Source organism: Centrocercus urophasianus, unplaced genomic scaffold, assembly GCF_019232065.1.
Source record: "Centrocercus urophasianus isolate 14NV4802_14NV808 unplaced genomic scaffold, USGS_Curo_1.0 seq_11, whole genome shotgun sequence".
In the NCBI taxonomy this organism is placed as follows: Eukaryota; Metazoa; Chordata; class Aves; order Galliformes; family Phasianidae; genus Centrocercus; species Centrocercus urophasianus.
The window spans coordinates 30,409,838-30,430,903 of NW_024884253.1; the positions used below are offsets into that span (position 1 = coordinate 30,409,838).

The 21,066-nt window shown below is 34.6% G+C and overlaps 1 protein-coding gene across 1 annotated transcript in view; it reads left to right on the top strand.

Annotated features, from left to right (window-relative positions):
* Nucleotides 1-21,066, top strand: part of TRPA1 (transient receptor potential cation channel subfamily A member 1) — a 34,381-nt gene that overhangs the window by 8,094 nt on the left and 5,221 nt on the right. Inside the window, exons 7-23 of the mRNA XM_042809104.1 lie at nt 124-260; nt 1,995-2,043; nt 6,225-6,324; nt 7,461-7,561; nt 8,814-8,983; nt 9,063-9,227; nt 11,204-11,318; nt 12,064-12,230; nt 13,309-13,402; nt 14,082-14,141; nt 15,460-15,558; nt 16,433-16,503; nt 16,952-17,099; nt 18,505-18,594; nt 18,816-18,985; nt 20,243-20,372; nt 20,498-20,680. Coding sequence (XP_042665038.1) covers nt 124-260; nt 1,995-2,043; nt 6,225-6,324; nt 7,461-7,561; nt 8,814-8,983; nt 9,063-9,227; nt 11,204-11,318; nt 12,064-12,230; nt 13,309-13,402; nt 14,082-14,141; nt 15,460-15,558; nt 16,433-16,503; nt 16,952-17,099; nt 18,505-18,594; nt 18,816-18,985; nt 20,243-20,372; nt 20,498-20,680 — 2,049 coding nt within the window. The remainder of the gene's footprint in view (nt 1-123; nt 261-1,994; nt 2,044-6,224; nt 6,325-7,460; nt 7,562-8,813; nt 8,984-9,062; nt 9,228-11,203; nt 11,319-12,063; nt 12,231-13,308; nt 13,403-14,081; nt 14,142-15,459; nt 15,559-16,432; nt 16,504-16,951; nt 17,100-18,504; nt 18,595-18,815; nt 18,986-20,242; nt 20,373-20,497; nt 20,681-21,066) is intronic.

Below are 21,066 nucleotides of genomic sequence, written 5' to 3' on the forward strand. Positions count from 1 at the left end.
GTCTGAAGTTTTATCATGTATCTCCTAAATTCCTATGCATGAATCCTGGGCTAGATTGCTAGCATATTTAGTTGGTTGTAGACTGAGCTGACTTGGGATGTTACTTTATTTTCCTATTTACAGAATGAAAAATGCACTGCACTTCATTTTGCTGCCACTCAAGGAGCAACTGAAATTGTAAAGTTAATGATGTCATCCTATGCTGGTGATGAATCCATTATTGATGCTGTAGATGGGAATAAGGAAACATTGCTTCACAGGTAGGAGGCTGCTCTACTAGACTTCAGAGGCACAGTATTTTTGGTTAGTCTTCTACAGCATCCAATGACAATTTATATAGTATACTTGGGTACACCCTTCCACGTATATTGGAACTTCTCCATGGGATAGGAGATGATTATTGTACACTATGAAACTGTCTGCAATTTGATCAGAATGTTGAAGATTCTGGTTCTGATAGCAAAATTAAAACAAAAAATCTGGTTACCATGGAATCATGCCCAAGAATGGCCACTAACAGTTTGTACTGAAAATTCACTCCAGTAAAGAATAAGAAAGTGATAAATGTATGGATTTGTTAACTGCTTCCAAAGTTGTGTAACAAATGTCCTCATTTAGTGAGGCTTGTGTTCTCCAGGAAGTAAGAGAAAAAGAATATAAACTGTTTAAAAAGAAAAAGAAAAAAAAACAAAAAACAAAAAACAAAAACTAAACTTACATTTTTTGGGAGAAAGAAAAAAATATTTTATACCTGTTCAGGTACAAGTAGATAAACTTCTCTATGACTGCAAAGTTGGAGGTGGTGTTCCTGTATAGAATAAACCTCTAGACATCTAGTCTTCCTCAGTTCATTTGAAGTCAGAGCGTGAAATCATGGAGAAATATCCTCAGTTTCCTTCAGCAAGAAACTTCTTTAGATGTGCTGGCTACCAGCTATATGGAAGATACTATTTTTCTCCATTTACAAATTGATGTAGTTGCATTCTGTTTAAGTAAATCATCATAACTTTACAGTGTTTTTCTACAAGGAGTTCATTGACATAAAGGACGAGAAATTTGGAAGCAGTAGAATCATAGAATTACAAAATAGATAATGGAAGCATATCTACTTATTTGGAATATTGAAAAAGCTTTTCAAATATGTCTTTTAATAATCAATTGTAACTATAGTATGTTCTGTGTTACTACTTCCCTTAATACTAAAGGAACTGTTATCCTTGAGTTATACTACAGCGTTGGAACTATCCTCTCTTGCTCATTAAGTAGAAATACTTAATAGAGATCTGACTTTAGAATGTGTGAGTTAACTGTGCTGCATTTCTTCCTTTAATCTTTCTTTTAAAAAAAGACAACACATAATTTAGTATCTTGTTGAAGAATAAAGCCTGAGATTGTTTTCATGCATACAATTAGCTTAAACTTTTTTTTTTTTTTGGTAAATTAATAAATGTCACCACCATTTACGTCAGGTGGTATATTACAATTTTTCTTAGTTCTCAAGTAGGCTTGTCTGCTACAATCAGAATGGAGTTTTAGCTGAGTCTTTACTACTTTAACTCTTGTTCTCATATTCTTAAACTATCAATGAAATGGATACAATGCTCAAGTTCTGGATGAAATGATTCAAGTCTGAAGTTTATGGAATTCTTTAGTGAATGTGTGTGGTACAGACAAAAATCTGACATACAAAATGTCTGGTTGGATTAAAAATCAGTGTATTGATTGAACTGAACTTAGTTTAAAAATGAAACTGATAAAAATAGAGAACTTATTAAAATGAATTGTGCAGCACAGGTATTTCTCTGTCTCTTTAATATATATATATATTTATATATATATATATATATATATGTATGTATATATATATATATATATATATATAAAATATATATATTTATATATATAAAATGCTACCAAACAGAGAAAAATTCTACCCTTTGGTTTGAAAATTTGTTGTCTAATATTACTGTAACTTTGCATTTTTTTCTTCACAGGACGGCCTTGTTTGATCATTATGAACTGGCAGACTACTTGATTTCAATGGTAAATATTTAATTAAGTGATTTGTTTATACGGATTATTGGAATGTATTACTATAGGTCTGCATAGAGAAATTCATAAAGGATGTTTTCTCAGGCATACATTATTTATTTGTATCTATATTTCATAATACGTAAGTGACAGCTACAGTACAGCAATGTTAAGGCTCCATAATAGCATCTGAAAGTTACAGAGGATGAAAGGTTGCATTTTTATTTCCATTTTACTCACTCAGAAAATTTTCGTAAACATTTCTTAGCAGATATGACAGACTGGTTCAGGCACCCTCACTTTTGTGGTTTTAAATATGAAATAAATCTGGATTTGTAGTGAATTTAATCTGCTTTCTCAAGAAATCCTTTGTCTAATGTACATACATATAATTGTTCTGGGATCACAAAACCATATAATGAAGTTTATGGATGATCCAGAAATATGTCTTACTCTGTGTAGTCTGGTTATATTTCTGCGCTAAGTAACTATGGGGGAGAAAAAGAAAAGAATTGGGATGCTTCTGGCCGTGTTCCAAGTGTCCATTAACACCAATTAAACTAAGGCTCATGTAACCACTATAGGCATTGCTGTGTTTGTTGAGGAAACTTTCAGAAGTCAGCAGACTTTTCCATTTTAAGTCAGCTAATACTTTTTTTTTTTTTCTTAATTTCTTGAGAATTACATTAAAAACAATTCTATGTAGAGTTTTGCACTTTCCAGGATTCTCTTGCAGGGATTTGGCTTAGTCAAAAATAAATGTGGTGCTTATTTTTATTCCAGATGTGAAATGGTGAGATTTGACTGCTTAAGCTTGGCTGACAAAACAACCTGTCTACAGAAGTTATTACTTGACAGCTTGTGCCTGTATTTCTTGTGTGTGTTGGTTTGTGTGACTAAGTATAAAAAGGGAATGTCTTTCCCATATAAGAACACATATTTTTTTCTTGAGAACAAAGTTAAATGCTTTGAGTGTCACTTTGACTATTTTGGCCTCTTTTCCTGTAGTCTGTGATGAGGGTTTTGAGGTTTTAAGGCTGTTTTCATTTGCCCTGTATGAGAATGGATCAAAATATGTCAGTCAGTGTTAATGTGGTGCAGCACATGCAACTTGTGCTTCCTGGGCTCCTGGCAAGATAACTAGGTACCTCTTATGCTGTATATGTATGAGGGGAAAAAAAGAAAAGATAGTGATTTTTACTGCTCAGAAAGGATAGCAAAATGCAGTTCAGAATGGCTTTTGGCTTTGGCACAGAACACAGTGTATTGATTGACTTCATGTTATTTCTGGTACTTCTTATATTTTAAAATAAAAATCATTGTAAACATATACAGTGTTATGTGTAGCTCCTCTGGATAAAAAACCTAAGAAGAAGAAAATTGTCCAGGCATGCATTGTATGCTCTTTTCATACATCTTTTCTTTTAAATTACACCAATTCTATTTTGTAAGTTGTAGGTCAGTGTGCTGTACAAAAATCAGGGAATCCAACTGTATTTCTTGTGCAGACTTTCACTATTTTGCATTGGGCTTCAGCAAAGCATGGCAATAAGTAAATAGCTTTGTTTCACTGAGGTAGTTTGAGATAACTGAAGGCTAACTGAAGCCTTAAAGAAAGGAAAAGGCAGAAGCCTATGTTAGTATCCCTAACAGCTGAATATTACAAAACTTTATGGCTTTCAGAAAAAAAAAAAAGTGTATAGATTGATTTGCAGTGTAAGCATTTTAATCATGGTGGCTTCATTAGTACCGTCAAAATGGTCATTTTCACACTTAACAACTAGTGTCTGGTTTGTGCATGCATATGCCATGGTTATAGTAGGAAGCTATTTACACAATTACAAAAAAAGAACCAAAACACGACAATTGGAAAGTTCTCATCATTTATATCATTGAATGTTTTCCCTGCATCTGGGCTGCTGGGTGCTGGACGACCGAGTGCTGAGGTGCTTCCTGAGATTACTTCCTTTAAGGGGTTTTTCTTTGTAAACTACTGAAAACACCCTTAGTCAAAGTAATTAAGTACTGTTAAAAAATGTTGTACTTTAAGTTCTCTTCTTCCTTTTCTTTTGTCTTACTTTACTCCAATAAAACCCCTAAATCTTAAATTGATAATAAATGCTGGTACTTAGAATTCTTTTCTAATACTTATATGGTACTTTCATTTATGTTTAACTAGTAAGTGTTAATTTATACATGCAAAATTAAAAGGAATTCAGAAACTAAATTTACAAATTGTTGATTCAGCTGTATTGTAAACATTGTAAACGTATGTGTCAACATGGGAGTTACTCCCTACTGTGTTACATAGTATGAATTCTGCTGAGGGAAGGTGTTAGGTGCAGGGACTGTGATAATAAGGTTATGTTATTAGCTGGAATTTGGTGCCACTGTATTCACTGAAATCAATGAGTCACTTGCATAAACAGATCTCTGTTTGTTCCTTTGATAAATAAGAATGTTTTTCAGTTTGTCTGACCTTGTAGTAAGGTGACTTGCAAAAAGGGTTTGAGGGTAACCGTGTGTTACCCTCAAACAATTCATCAGCATACACTGAAAGCTTCCTGTTCACTGTTGGTTGGTTAAGCATTGTGCATTTATTACATGCTTCTTACTACTATATTACAGGTTTTATTATCCTAGAAAGTAAATATTGATCATGATTATTATTAATTCTCTTTCAAATTAGGAATGGACCCAAAGATTATTTCAGTTAATATTAAAACTCCAATTGATTTTTTTTTCAATGGGTAGCATCTGAAATAGAAATTTTTTTTGGTGTACTCAGTTCACCTCATTCAATTTGACTTGCAACTCAATATCTAGTATCTACCACATCATAAAATATATATCTCATTATTTCATTTATTTGCATCATCACGCTCCCTTGTTGACAGGATTTTTAAGATAGATTCTTTTATGCTCATAATATTTTATTCATGTGACCATAGTGATACTGTGACCATAGCGACCGCAATTTCCTGCCATTATGAGCTTCATGTAACAGTAGAAGAAAACCACAAAAACTGGGCTTTGCTGCATTATCTCATTCCAGTCTTTCCATAGGAAAAAGATCAGATTTTACTGTGTCCAGTTCGGGGCTCCCCAGTTCAAGAAAAACAGGGATCTGCTAGAAGGAGTGCAGCAGAGAGTCACAAAGATGATGAAGGGTCTGAAGCATCTCCCTTATGAGGAAAAGCTGAGTAACTGTGTAAAAGAAGACTGAGAGCAAATCTGATAAATGTTTATAAATATCTGAAGGGAGGTGGAAAACAAATGGATGAGTTCAGGCTCTTCTCAGTGGTGCATAGCAGTAGGACAAGGAGTAATGGCCTGAAAGTTGAAAACAGGAAGTTCTACACTAGCGGGCAGAACTTCTTCACAGTAAGGTTGACAGAGCACTGGAACAAATTGTGAGGTTGTGAGAGGTTGTGGAGTCTTATTCTGTGGAAATATTCACGACTCATCTGTACACCTATCTGTGAGACCTATTGTAGGGTACCTGCTTTAGCAGGGGGTTGAACTCAAGGATCTCTTGAGATCCTTTCCAACCCCTGCAATTCCGTCTTTCTGTGAAATCAAAAATCTTAATTTCAGGGAACAGAAATGTGTCTGCTGCTGATACAGATGATTAGGGTTCAAAATTAACTGGGTTTATATAATTTATGGTAAATAATAAAAAATAAAGATATACCAAGCTATACGGATCAAAGTCTACCTGTCAAGATGCATTGTTTATTAAAGAGAATTCATGTACAGTGGTTCAGAAGGGTTGTGTTCTGGTAATTGCTCAATACATAGTAAGATGTCATTCCAAAAGGCTGTAATTTTTGTATTTTCCCAGAGCTTTAACCCCAGTGTTAACCCCAGTGTTTTCAAGTTCAAGTCATATGTTTTTGAGTATTCAAATGCATGAACAAATATTCTTATAAAACATCATGAGTTGTAAGTGCAGTATACCTAGAAGCAGGCTGCTCTTATTTTGGCATCTAAATATATGTAGGCAGACAGAGTACTAGGCTGTGGCTGTTACTTTGAAAACACTGTTTTCATATAAAGATATGACATGTTTTTTGAATTTACTAATCTGGAGTTACTAGGAGTGACTAATACTGTGATGATGTACAGGGCTGCACCATTTTTTAATTGTATTTATTCAATATTCACGATAATCTTGAAATTCTTTTTTACAGGGAGCAAATATTGATAGTGTTGACACAGAAGGTCGATCTCCACTTCTGTTGGCCACTTCTTGTGCATCATGGAAAATTGTGAATTTACTGCTCTCAAAAGGTACAAGAGAATGTGCACTTCTGATATACATCTTTTGAGCAGGGTTTGTATGTGTCAAAAATCTACATCCAGAGTTTCTCTCAATTTTAATTCAGTACTTCAGCATACAGTCCAGGAGTAACTGCATTTAACAACTGGCTGGAGATAAAGGAGGAATTAGGGAAGTGATTTCACCCTTTTTCACATAGAGCAAGCAGGTTGTAGAAAAGCATTCAGGCTATTTTTCATGTCTCTCAAGGTAAAAGTAGCACTTGCAGTCCATCATAGAATCATAGAATTGCTCAGGTTGGAAAAGACCTTCAAGATCATGAAGTCCAACCTCAACCTAACCGTATCCTTTCATTACTTAGCAGTTCACAAAGCAGAACTGTGGAACAAATGCATGACTTACGTGGGATCACGTTTCATACCAGAAATCAGTCTTTAAGTGTTAAAGCCCATATTTCAATTATTACTGTAATTTTAAATAATCACAATCAGATTTAAATTTTATCAGTTGCTATGCCTTTTGTGCAGGCTATTTACTGTTAGTGTATTTCCTCTTGTAAGCAGTAACGTAATTGATTTTGTTAATAAATTTTGTAATAAAGGTTTTAAAATTATAACAAGGTTAAAGTCTTTAATAAGGTTTTTTTTTGTTTTGTTTTATGTTTTCAAAACTGGCAAAAAATCCCATTTCCTGACACTTGCGTTATATAATGTTTTTGTGGCTTACTCAAATAGTTTTGCCAGATGAAGTTATTGTGACTTTGGAAATAGTAAATCATCGTTGAGACTGTTTAATTACAGTGGGAGTTGACTGTAAGCTGAACGCTAGAAGTAATCATCATTAAAATGCCTCTTGATCTGCAGATTCTCAGTATATCTGAATTTAAGTGCCCTACATAAATCTTACTGCTGCAGAAATACAACATGCTTATGTACAATGGCATGTAAACATGAGTAGTTGGGTTGTGCTGAGATTTTTATTTTTATTTTTTGCAAGTGAAGTGATATCTTAAGATGTTAACTTGAAATAATGTTCGTTATTTTATAGATTTATTTTCAACATTTGTTCCTTTGTCTTAAGCATCATCAGTTAGTGCCAGGAGCCAGCAGTTTTGAAGTTGCTGGTATTTATTTCCATATTTATCTAGGAGCAAATGTATCGTTAAAAGATCATCTTGGTCGGAATTTCTTGCACTTGACGGTATTACAGCCTGGAGGATTACAACATCTGAATGAGAAATTTCTGCAGGTACAGTAAGCATTGATTTATGTCTTTCAGTAACTTCACTAAGAAATGTAAAGAAGAAAACAGCTGCTTTTTTGTTTTCAAATGTTAGCTTCTGGTGTTTGTTAAGTTGCCAAGTGTCACAGAAAATAGTATGAGCAGGTACGTATCTCTCATGGAAAATATTTCAAAGCCAATAATACAGTTTTCTTATTGCCAGGCAGAGGAATAACATAATCCCATAAATTATTTTGCTGTTGGGGGATTGAATAGCTCAAGAGGTAGGCAATGAAATACAGAACTTTTCATTTCTGCTTTCCCAGTTTGCATGCAGTGAAACTAGGGGGCATACTCGTATTCAGTCAAGTTCTAGGACTTAAACTGCTTACAGAACATTCTTCAGGAGTTTTCTGTGGACCGCTGGACTGTAGTGAAGTCTTGGATTTAATTCTAAAGAGAATTTCAATTATAAATTTGGCTATGTTGAAGTGAACTTGTATTGCTAGAACCTAAGCTTGCTTGAAAGAGTTACATTTGTTAACCTTCAGAGCTACAATCTTTTGTATGTGAATCATGACTAGCAGATCTTAAGACTTCTGCGGGACTTTGTAAACAACTCTGGTAGTGGAAGTAAATACAACTTCCCTTTCCGGCAGATGTAGAGAATCAGCCTTAAAATAGTGATAACTCTGGTTTGTCTACATTGAATTGTTGAATTGAATTTTGGATCATAATAATAAATCAAAGAGCAGAGCAGACTGAGAGGAGATTCTTAGTTGCGTTAAGAGGGAATATGTGCAGGATAGTGTTAGGGTATGGAATAAAACAGGGAAATAAGAGAGAAATCGGAATGAAAAATTATACTGTGGAACAGTGAACTGATGATTCCAGACAGCCAGAAGTTTTGCTGCTGAATACAGACTGTGTATAGACTACCTTTGCTTCAGTACAAGCTGCCTGCTGACAGCAATGGTCATTCTGATCGAATGGCAGCAAATAAAAATCTCCTGTATGATGTTTGTTCTGGGCCCAGTAAGGCACAGGTTGACAAGTTGCTGTGTTCTCTGAAGACTGATTCTGCTTAAAGATGATTGCCCACTAATCAACAGATATTAAATGTTAATTGTTACTACATTTATCTTTTCTATATTTGTTTCTTGATTTTAGATACTGCTTTAAAAATATTAATGCTACTGTTAGAAACTGTTAGAAGCTGTGGAACATCAGTGATATGAGTCTGTGCTTTTGTGTTTTTTTTTTTTTCTGGGGGTGACAGATGGAGCATATTAAAAATCTCGTGGTGGATGAAGATAACGAAGGATGCACTCCGCTGCATTATGCATGCAGACAAGGTGTGGCCCTCTCTGTAAATAATTTGCTCAGCCTCAATGTTTCCATTTATTCGAAGAGCAGAGACAAGAAGTCACCATTACACTTTGCTGCCAGGTTAGTATTAGGCAATGGAATCAGCGCCATTTACCATCAGTATTTCTTTGGCATTAACTTCTATTTTTGTCTTTCAAAGCTATGGCCGCATCAATACATGCCAACGACTTATAAGGGATATGAAAGACACAAGGCTTTTAAATGAAGGTGATAAGAAGGGAATGACTCCCCTTCATTTGGCAGCCCAGAATGGTCATGAGAAGGTTGTTCAGTTTCTTCTGAAAAGAGGGGCCCTTTTTCTCTGGTATGTGTTCAGGCTTCCATTCGTTAAGGTAAAAAAGAACTATTACCTTATATATTTTTGTCCATTGGCTAGGAAACTAATACAATACAAATGAAAATACATATATATAAATAAATACTTTATGCATATGATAAATAATATTTACAGATATAAATACACATATGTAAAAATACACTTAAATACAACAGTTGTAAAACTAAGGTGCTTGTACCTCCCCCTGTCTTACACTTAGAATCACAGCCAGCTGTTAGCCAGAGGTTTGAATGCTGACAAAACAGGTTTCTCTAAATCCAGCTGAGGGGAGAATGTTGGAATTTTTAATGGAAAAAAAATTGTTTTGGAAATAATCGTGTCAGCTTCACTGTTGTTTCCTTCATGTTCGCTTAAGGGTTTGTGTAAGAATTTTCAGAACTGGTGGTTCACAGGCAATTTACCTTGCACTCGAGGTACGATTTCAGGTCAGAGATCCTCAGGTCATTGGCAGCTCTCCATCCTGATAGGATTTCCAGTTTCCATGCCGAAATCTGTAAAGCCAGGATCAAAAGATACCAGAAGTTTGAAGTCCTGTTACCAGGATACATTCTAGAGTTGTCACTGTCAGGTCCTCTTCTTCCAAATCCATGATAATTTGCACTGCAGCTGCACCTTGGAACTGGGGCTGTATATGTTCTGAAAAGATCCTATGGCAAGCAGGCCTGTCATACTGTCAGTATTTATGACTGTGGAGATTCCACTAACTGAACTGCTGCATACCTGAAGGCATTCAAGGCCAGGCTGGATGTGGCTCTGGGCAGCCTGTTCTAGTGCTTATTGACCCTGCACATAGCAGGGGGGATTGAAACTAGATGATCATTATGGTCCTTTTCAACCCAAGCCATTCTATGATTATATGACTTTATGATTTCCAGTGTCCTTAGCTGAACTAGTCCACCTAGCTAGAATAGAAAAGCTAGTAGAGATGATGATTGTGCCTCCAGTACAAGAAAGAGGCGGAGCTGTTGGAGGAAGTCCAGAGGAGAGCCACGAAGATGATCAGGGGACTGGAGCACCTCCCCTGTGAAAACAGGCTGAGGGAGCTGGGCTTGTTCAGCCTGGAAAAAAAAAAGCTGCGGGTTGATCTCAGGCAGTCTTCCAGTACATAAAGGGAGCCTACAAACAGGACGGGAATCAACTCTTTGAAAGGGTTGATAACTGCAGGACAAGGGAAAATGGTTTGAAGTTGAGGGAGGGAAGATTTAGGTTGGATGTCAGGGGGAAGTTCTTTACAGAGAGAAGAGTGGTGAGGTGCTGGAACAGGCTGTCCAGAGAGGTTGTGGATGCCCCGTCCTTGAACGTGTGCAAGGCCAGACTGGATGGGGCTTTGAGCAGCCTGGTCTGGTATTAAATGCGGAGGTTGGTGGCTCTGCCTGTGGCAGGGAGGTTGGAGCTTCATGATCCTTGAGGTCCCTTCCAACCCTGGCCATTCTGTGATTGCAAGTGTTTGTGTATACAACTTTGTATGTGTATATATATATATAGGCTTAATTTAGAATTAAAACTGACATATTTTGTTGAGATGGGCTGGTAAGTTCTGAGTGGTAAAAGGCTAAATGTATTATTTTATACTAAGCTGAGTTAATACTAATTGGAATAGATTTGTGTGCTTGCAATGTTTTGTATATTCACTGTCTTTAAAAGCAAGGTTGCATAGTATGGCCATGATATATGTCATGTCTGTTGCTGTGGTTGAATCATTTTCTAAGAAAAATAAAAAATAAAATAAAGGGCACAATGCATGCATGTATATAAAAAGAGTCAGACCTGCATGCTTTTACTGACTTGAACATTTTACAGCATGTTGATGCATTCATAGTCACAGAAGGCAGACAAAAATGAACAGTTGCTGTGAGTCAAAAGACAAGGCAATTAAATTTATTTGAAAAGAATGAAGGACTTTTGCATTTATAATGACTATTTTTATATCTTCTATATGTAAGTGACTATAAAGGCTGGACAGCCCTGCATCATGCTGCCTTCGGAGGATACACTCGCACAATGCAGATAATATTGGATACTAATGTGAAGTGTACTGACAGAGTGGATGAGGAAGGGGTATGTGTTCACATAATTTAATTTGTTTGTCATTTCCTGTTACTTCTCAAGCATATGTTGGAGGTATACAATTGGTAGATTTTATTACATACACTATTACACATATTCTATTTAAAGTCCGTATGTATTTCATCACTGTTTATCATTTAGAGTAGCTTATTATTAATGGAGCTATTATCTAGTTCTTATTTGTGAGAAACAATGAAAAGAAAGGTATAAATAGACTAACAGAATAGATAAAATACCAAATAAGTTGGATTTGTCCCTCTTGCTCCCTTTATAGTGCAGCAGTACTTTCATTATATAGTAAAAGCATTGGTAATTCAATTTAAAGAACTTATACAGATTAAAAGAAATCAAACATCAAATCAAACTCATTAACATACTGCTTGAAATTTACCTATACTGCACACTAATATTGAACAGATGCCATCATGTTTATTTATTTGTTCCTCACTGTTTGTTAGCTACAAAAATTAAAGGTATCACTGTATTGGCCTTTCCTACACGCAGCTGGATTTCCTTTTTTAGTGTACTGCTGTTGTGACTATAAACCTAGAATAAAGAACTTGTCTGTGTCAGAATCTCTATGACTATGTTCTGTTGTTTAGTTTTGTCATTAAAGGTATTCAGGACTTGTAACAGAGAATATTATGTGGCTTTTCAGCGTGGGAAAGGACAGAAATATGTACATTTTTAAAAAATGTGCCTTCCTGTTGCATTGCTGTCCCACTTTTCTTCATAGAACACAGCTTTGCACCTAGCTGCAAAAGAAGGGCATGCAAAAGCAGTAAGGTTACTTCTTGACTATGGTGCAAAAATTCTGTTGAACAAAGCAGTAGCTTCTTTTTTCCACGAAGCAATACACAACAGAAGGAAAGATGTAGTGTCAGCTGTCATTTTGCATAAAAGGTAAGACACAGAGAAAATGCTTTTTCAATTTATTTTTCCTTTTTTATTGTTTTTGATTTTGTCTTAAGTGAGATTAAGTATTGGAGACCTGCTGTTTAATGAGTTCCTATTTTGAAATTTCAGGTATTGCCTTATACTCTAGTGAGAGTCACTAAATCTTGTTATATTAAGTTACTTGGGGTGTTCTTTACATATTAGATTGAGTATTCAGATTCTGGGGAAGGAAAACAACCAAATAAAAAAGCATACGTAGGCCCCATATGAATTAAGTAATCCTTCCCTTGTTTTCCCTCTTCATACGTGTATAATTTAGCCCTTTCATGTAATGTTCTATACCTGCAGACTTTTTAATCAAAAGCTTAATAAGCTTAATACCATTCAAGAGAATTAGTTCAAAGTTGTTGCTTCAAATGTGTTACAAATATTTAAAAATGTGGCAGTTCAACTACAGTTTAGAATATTTTATATTACAATATAATCAAGCTCTATTTCAAGACCAAAACATTTCACTGTTGACTGATGAGGACATCTTTTGGTAAGTGCTGAGGGAACACTGCCAGTATTTTGTAGTACTTACCAGTATTCATCTCATCTTGCAATCCAAGATTCCAGCTTTATTTTGAAGTTCCCTATGGAGTACAAAGAAGGACACCTATTCTTGAGAAGGTCTTAGCATAGTTGACATGTTTGTTTAATTGATAACAGAATTAAATATGAATCATTCTCAAAGAAGTATCTACAGTGTTACTCAGTTATAGCTGATTTTCTACTTGGTGGTGTGTAAACTTATTACGTACTGTGATTTGCAAGATAATATCTAAACTTATTTGGGATTATTTGAGTTTTATTTTACTGTTGCCCAAGGAGGTTGTGGATGCCCCATCCCTGGAGGCATTCAAGGCCAGGCTGGATGTGGCTCTGGGCAGCCTGGTCTGGTGGTTGGCGACCCTGCACATAGCAGGGGGGTTGAAACTAGATGATCATTGTGGTCCATTTCAACCCAGGCCATTCTATGATGATTCTAATTTTAAAAAGAAGCGACTAATCCCTCTTCAAAAATTTCAACTTATTTTTGCAGATGGGAAGAAGCTGTTCTGACATTCTCTCACTATTCTAGTGCCAATAAATGTCCTTTACTGGAAATGATTGAGTATCTTCCTGATTCATTTAAAGTAAGTTTACTGCTCACTTAAAAGACAGAGCTGCATGAAAAAACTCAAATTTAGTTACATTGTATCAATCACCATTGTTTTTCTAATGCTCTCCTAAATAACATGGATTATTATAATAATTAAAAAAAATTGTAAGTTAATTTAGCTGTGCTGCAGTGATAGTTTCAGGCCTTTCTGGTCTCTTGAATTTCTTTATAAATAGATAAAGATCTTGGCTTCCTGAGCAAAATGAAGTGATGAAAGTAGCCTAGCTGTGTATTATGTATAGCATATATATTTAAAAGGATTATGAAAATGATGGAAGTTAGAGGAGAATTGGTTTCAAAGGTATTTGAGGTAATTTCACCTTCTGAGTTAATTCTTAAATCAAGCTAGAGAAAAGTTTTTATTTTTTTAAATTAAAATTGCTTGTTATGTATACATTCAAGAATGTTTTTCATTTTATACCTTTAAACTAACATACAGCCTTGTCAACTGAATAATTTCGTTATTTAACTCCTATATGTAAATTCTGGAATTTTGTGTATGTGTAATATAAACCATAAAACCTGTCTGAATCATCTCTTCTGTTAAAGTACTGCTGTGTTTGAATGCCTTTTTCTTCATGCACAAACTTTGTGTTCTTATTGATGAATGTTATCTGTCTCACTTTTGTTCACATTTCTGTTCATCTTCAAAGCTTGTTTTGGACAACTGCATAATTGAGTCTTCAGAGGAAAAGACAAGTCGAGATTTCTATGTAAGTAGATGAAGAAATGTATAAAGTCAGTAGATTTTATGATCTTGAAGTCAAATATGTCACAATGTCCCTGGCAATGTATTAGCAACAGAACGTTATCTGGATAAGCATTAAGTTAGAGAACCATCAACCTGACTTTTAACTACTAGTACTAGATTTAAATTTAATACCTGTTCAGTATTTTCTGTAGCTGCACAAGCATCCTGGTATAAATTGAAATTGCTTTAACTTAAGTCATGAGGAATTCAATAGTTACTCTCCAGTAACTGAGCATTTAAAATATATTCACAAAAAAAAAAAAAAAAAACCCACAACACCAAACATCTCAGTTCTTGGAAGACCTTAAAGTCACTTCATCAGCTTCTAGCAGTCTTCAAACATTTGTCTGTGTTATTCTCTGCAAAGCCAGTAATTTAATTCTCTTTACTATTTGACACTGAAAGAAATACTTGAAAGTGTATACACTTGAAAGCTTGGGAAGAAAGCAGTACGTATATTTTAATGTTTGTAAACATGGTGTGACACGTTACTGACGTGGCATGTCTGTAGATAAATATCAAATGTTACCAGAAAAGACAAGTGACTGAACTTTGGGCTGCAAATGGCTTTGAAGTCTAGTTTTTGTAATCTTCCTGCTTACACATTTCAGCAAGTATAACAACAAACCTGAGCAATCTGTCAACTTTAATCTTGTTGCGTTGTTTGTTGCAATCAGAGTGTCGCAGGTGGGCTGTGGTTATGCCAAAGTAATAGTGATAGATAATAGTGCATATAACATACATGCTTGTCCTAAGAAGTACAATTGTTATAAATAGTTCAGTGTGGGTTTTTTTTGTAAATTCTTCTCCAAAATCATAAATAGAAGATTCTGAGGAAGCATGAATGTGTTACAGTTGCATTATCTTTAAAGCCGTAACAGAAATCACCTAATGAATTCCTACACTGGATTGTGTGTACATCATTAGCAGAAAACTTGCAAATTTTCTGTTAGTACACGTTTTATTTATATTGTATTATCAATGCCATATAACTTCTGAGTACAAACTTTTCTTTGAAGTCAACATTTAAAGCAAATTCTAGTTACATTAATGATATTTTTAGTATTTTAAGAAGATAAGTGTATTTTTTTCTATTGCAATATAACATATTTAAACAATTATGTTACAACCACATTCTGTTTCAATGTCATGTTCACAGGCAGACTGACCAACAATTAGTAAACATCAGTTTTACAAACACTATGATATGATACACTACTTTTTTTCTCTCGGGATAAGCTTTTTAAAATTCAGCATATTATCTAATCTTTATTGTTCAGATTGAATACAACTTCAGATATCTTCAGTGTCCCCTGACACTTAACAAGAAATTAAAGGAAAGTGAAGATATTTTCTATGAACCGCTTGCCATTTTAAATGTAAGTATTTTATTTTACTCTGATGTAATTCCATGCTGCCTTGTTGTGATAAAATCAAGGGTTTGTTACATTTTATCATAACATCTCTTCTCCAAAGACTCTACCTGTGTGCGTTTATGAAGCATGGGTTAAAGTTCCTATGGTCCTTTGTAATGCATAGCAGTTCTTTCAGGACTACTTTATTTCAGTAACTATGAATGTTTCAAGACAACGTGTTGAAGCAGGCAGGTAGTATGTCAAAGAAAACCATGTTCCGGTCCTTGTAATGACCATGAGCTGGAAGAAAAGGCATTGGAAAAGCTGACAGAGTTGACTATTTCCATGTGTAGATTGTGAAAAATTTCTGTTCCTAAAACAAACTTTGCTGTTCTAAAACATTGCCAGTTTATTTTCTCTTCTTTTTTTTTCTTTTTTTTTTTTTTTTTTTCTTTTTTTTTTTCCTTCCCAGCATCATTACAGAGAGATCTTGCTGATTTGTTTGGTTTTTTGGGCTTACTGTTGGCAATTAGATTTGGTGTACTTTTTAATAGTAAAGAAATTACTTTCTAGTTAAATGTAGCTAGAAAATCATGGTCATTTCACATCTGTAGCTAGCAAAATGTTTACTCCTAAAAACTTAGGTAATTAATCAGTCTTCCAGATTTGTCTGCCTCTCTAGCATGAGAGCTGCAGAAGAGAAAGTGGAGGACTCAGTAGGCGGAGAAGACAGAATCATAGCTTTGAATGTACAAAAGACCTTTGCAGTATCTTACACAGACACTGTAATTTCCATTACACTAGTGATCAAGTTAAGAAGGTTGGCTAGCTTGTTTAGTAAGCATGTTACTCAGCTAGAAGAGACAGATTTGATCCTTGGTACTTTTTTGTTTTGTAGGCCATGGTACGGCACAATCGCATGGAGCTACTTAGTCATCCCGTGTGCAAAGAATATTTGCTAATGAAGTGGTATGTGTATTTTAATGTATACAAAAAGCAATATTACACATCAGGATGAAGATTATTGTATCTTAGAGTTGTTTAGTAGAACATGCATATTACTGTGGCATTAATGACAGCAATGTCTTCTGTATACAACACTCATAAATGTACACAGAATATGCTAATGTTTATATAAAATGTAACTTAGAATTTAGTAATGATTCTTTGGTATGTATGGAAGAAGCAGCCACTGTCTTTCCTTCCACATATTTTCTAAAAAAATATTTAATAGTATAAAGCTAAAAAAATGATGCTTTAGAATGTCTGCCACAGTTCACACAAAGCTTAGTGAACACTGGTCACAAAAAAATGTTTGGAATAATACTTACCATGAAAAAATTTTGCCTATTAAATTTAAATGCATGCTCTTCTAAATTTATCAAATGTTGTAACATGGAGTACTTTTACTTTCAAGGATGGCTTATGGTTTTCGAGCGCATCTAATGAATTTAGGCATTTATTCTCTTGGTTTGATACCATTGACTCTTCTGGTCACCCACATACAGCCAGGAAGATCTTTGAATGGGACAGAAATCTATGAAGCTAGACCATTAGAATATGAGGTACTGAGTTTTCTTATTCTTCACAATACATTTAGAATGGTTGTGGAAGGAAGTTACGATTATTTTGAACTGTTAATTATTTATCAACTCTAAATAGAATTGAAGTGTTTATTTTTATATATTCAGCAGTGATGTCTGATGATAAATTTTAATTATGATTTCTTGTTTTCAGTGTATTTTCTAAAAACTTAACTGGTAAAAGACTATTTCAGTTTCTTCCATGAATTGAGTGTTTCTTTAACACTGAAGAAAAAGGAATAACATATGTCTAACAATAGAGAGCTAACGGTGAATTTTTCAACTTTTCATATATTTTTATTTTTCAGACAAAATAAACTGATGTTGCTTTTTTAAAATTTTGGCATAGAAATAGTTGTCAACTGTTAAGTCTTTTTGCCTATTCAAATACAGCTTAATTTGCCAGTATTTTGTATTACATTGGGGGAGGCCTCCTTATGTCCTTCTAGTACTAAAAGGGAGCTTATAAACAGGAGGGAAACTACTTTTTACAAGACAATAATAACAGTAGGACAAGGGGAAGTGGTTTTAAATGTTAAAAGGGGAGATTTAGATTAGGAATTAGGAGGAAATCTTTACTCAGAGGACGATGAGGCACTGAAACAGTCTGCCCAGAGAAGCTGTGGAAGCCCCATCCTTGGAGGTGTTTAAGGCAAAGTTGGATAGGGCTCTGGACAGCCTGGTCTAGTTTGTAGCAGCTCTGCCTACAGCAAGTCGGGAAAGGTTGGAACTAGATGATCTTTAAGGCGCCTTTCAACCTAGACCATTCTATGGCTCTTAATTCAGGTTAAAGATATACGCCGTAATGTGCCAGGTATATATTGCAGAAAACTCGCGTGAGGGAGTTGGCTTTACAATTTATTTATTCAAGTCAAAATTCACCGTTGTTTTCTGTGCCAATATAAAGCATCTCGCTATAAAGTTCTTTGCCTATACTGATTGTAAATAAAGACCTCAAAGGGAACAGCCACGTAAGGGTGTCAGGGCTCCAATTTGTGCACATTCTAAAGACTTCAGTTGTCATTCCTTATGCTGCAGTGTGATCGTTAAGTTATGGACTGCAGAATTTATGTTCATGTAGAGGCAAAACATACTGAAAATGTTGCCTGCATACGGCAATTCCATTCACAACTGTTTAACTGGTTAACAGCAACTGTTTAGCATGGGAATACTCAAACTTTCGTATTCGGTTTGAATTACTTAACCACAATGTAATTGACATGAATTTAACAAAAGCATTAGTAAGACAGAATTTTAGTCTGTTAGCTTGCTTCAAATAAACTTAGTGCTATCTTAGCATAATGTGTAATATAAGGTAGGCAGAGCTAAAATAACATCGTTCATTTAATAGTTTCTGATTTTCCTTGTGCTCTGTTTTACATTTCAGGACTCATACTTCACAAGAGTGTGTATGTGTTTAGTTTTAATTATGAGTTTACTGGGAATTTGCAAAGAAATATTTCAGCTCATTCAGCAGGTAAATATATACAGAAATAAATTTATAAAATCAATTACAGTGTGCATGGCACTTTATATGATATTAAAATACATCTGACTTTTTTCTAATTACAAGGGAAATATGATTTATTCCTGCAAATAAGATTAAAAATGAGAAGAATACTTAAATAGATGTTATTTAATTCAGTCTCTTAATGATGAATGACTTGTAAATATGTGTCTGTCTCTCTTAAATCCTAGAAATTGAAATATTTGTTGGATTACTCCAATCTATTGGACTGGACAATTTATAGTACAAGCATAATTTTCGTGTCTTCTTTATTTATTAACACACCAGCTCATTTGCAGTGGGAATGTGGAGCAATTGCTGTATACTTGTCTTGGATGAACTTCTTGCTTTATCTTCAGCGGTAACAATTATTTAATTGCTTTGTGATAAATAATTTCAATATTTCCAGATAGTTTACATACCTGAGAACATAATTGATTGTGTTAGTCCTATTATATATTTATTTAAGCTATGCAAGTGTCTAGATTAGGATCTAATGAGGAGTATTTCTTTTTACCTGATAAACTGTAATTTTTGGTGTTTTTTATGTAAAGAATCACAGTGTGTTATGATGAATAGAAAAGAAATAACAAGAAGTATTTTGATGTTAAGTAATTGTGTATTTCTTTCAAAGAATGTCTAGAATTTCACTTAAGAAAAAAAAATCAAACAAAAGGTAATTAACTTCCCCTTCCCCAAATAAATACTGCTACAAAAGGATGTAAATCACAGGTGGCAGAAGGAGAACAGATTATAGTTACATAACTTAAGTGAAGATAATTTCTCTTAGCAGTTAATAGAGTAAGTAGCACACCTCAGTTGTCTATATCATAATGCTCTATAAAAGTATCACAACAGATGAAATCGTGTTGTGAGTTGACATTGACTCTATTTGTTGATTAATTTTTATAGCATTTCACTGTAGTTGAAACATTTAAGGATAAGGTTTGCCAGTAAAAGCAATGTCAAAGATATTATCTCCCTATGACATTGCATTTGTTGACAAACGTTGTACACGTGTCTGAGCTTAGATAACTAACGAATGGGCTTGTCCTCTGTCCTTTGCTGTGTTCTATGCGCAAAACGATACTGAACATAAGCAGTAAAAATCAAATTCCTTGAGTGTTCAGCCTTTTTTCTTATGGTAGATTAAATGTTATCCTTCCCTGTGTATTATTCATTTGTTTGTAGACTGTACAGTTACTGTATGCTTAATTTTTCTGAGTCAGGCCATCTGTTCTTAAAGCACCGTTGGCTATTGATTATTGATTTCAGTAGAACTGTAGCAAATAAAAACAAATTTATTTATATTAAGATTAGGTTTGCTTTACTTTCAGCTTATATTTCAGGGGGGGAAACCTTGTGCTACTGTTTTAGTGTAACACAGTCATCTGGTCCCCGAGTCTGGCACAAAACATAAATTCCTGAGTTCAGGTTTGGGGGAAAAACTAGATTAGTCTGCTTTGTGACAACATGTGTTCTGAGATTTGGATGCTGTGTAGGCCAGGAATGGGGTGAGCTTGTCAGAGGACAGGCTGTTGAAAACACAATGACTTTTAATAGCGCTCTAACTTCAGTATTTATTTTTTCTTATATTTTTGGTTCACTTATTGCCTAGATTTGAAAATTACGGCATTTATGTTGTGATGTTCTGGGAAATTCTGAGGACTTTGATTCGGATCGCGGTCGTTTTCTTTTTCCTGATATTGGCCTTTGGACTGAGTTTCTTTGTCCTTTTGGGTTCTCAGGTTAGTTGAGTACCATTATGATTTCTTTATCATTTTGGATGTTGCCTTTGAATAAAGAATTTCCAAAATTACTTACAAATTTCATCGTTTTGTGGGTTTTTATTAATTTCTCTATTCTTTTTCAGCAAACATACAGCACGCCACTGCTTTCTGTTATGAAAACATTTGCAATGATGCTGGGAGACATAAATTATCACGATGCATTCCTTGATCCATTACTGAGCAATGAATTGCCATATCCGTTCCTGAGTTACACAGTTCTGATTATATTTACTTTGCTTATTCCAATCCTTCTCATGAACTTGCTAGTAAGTAAACTGCCTCTTGATATACAGAAGTGGTTATGTGTGTGTGTGTGTGTGTACACTTGTACACAGTTTTGACATATAGAATTACTTCAGTAATCATGTGTAACATTCATTCATGGTGTAATAAATAAATATTTTTAGTGACATCAAGTTGCCTTTCCCTTAATTGTTGCAGGGTTATCCTGTATATTTTCAGATATGTACAACTAAGTAACTGATGAAATTTGCTGAGCTGCAAGAAGGTCTTCTCTATTTCTTGTGTTTGGCTCTAGAATAGGCAGGAGCATGGCCTTCTCTCTCTGTAAGGAGTAAAAAAAAAAAAAAAAAAAAAAAGCTTCTGCATATATGAAGAGTGCATAAATATCAGAAGAAACTGTTTTTCTTCT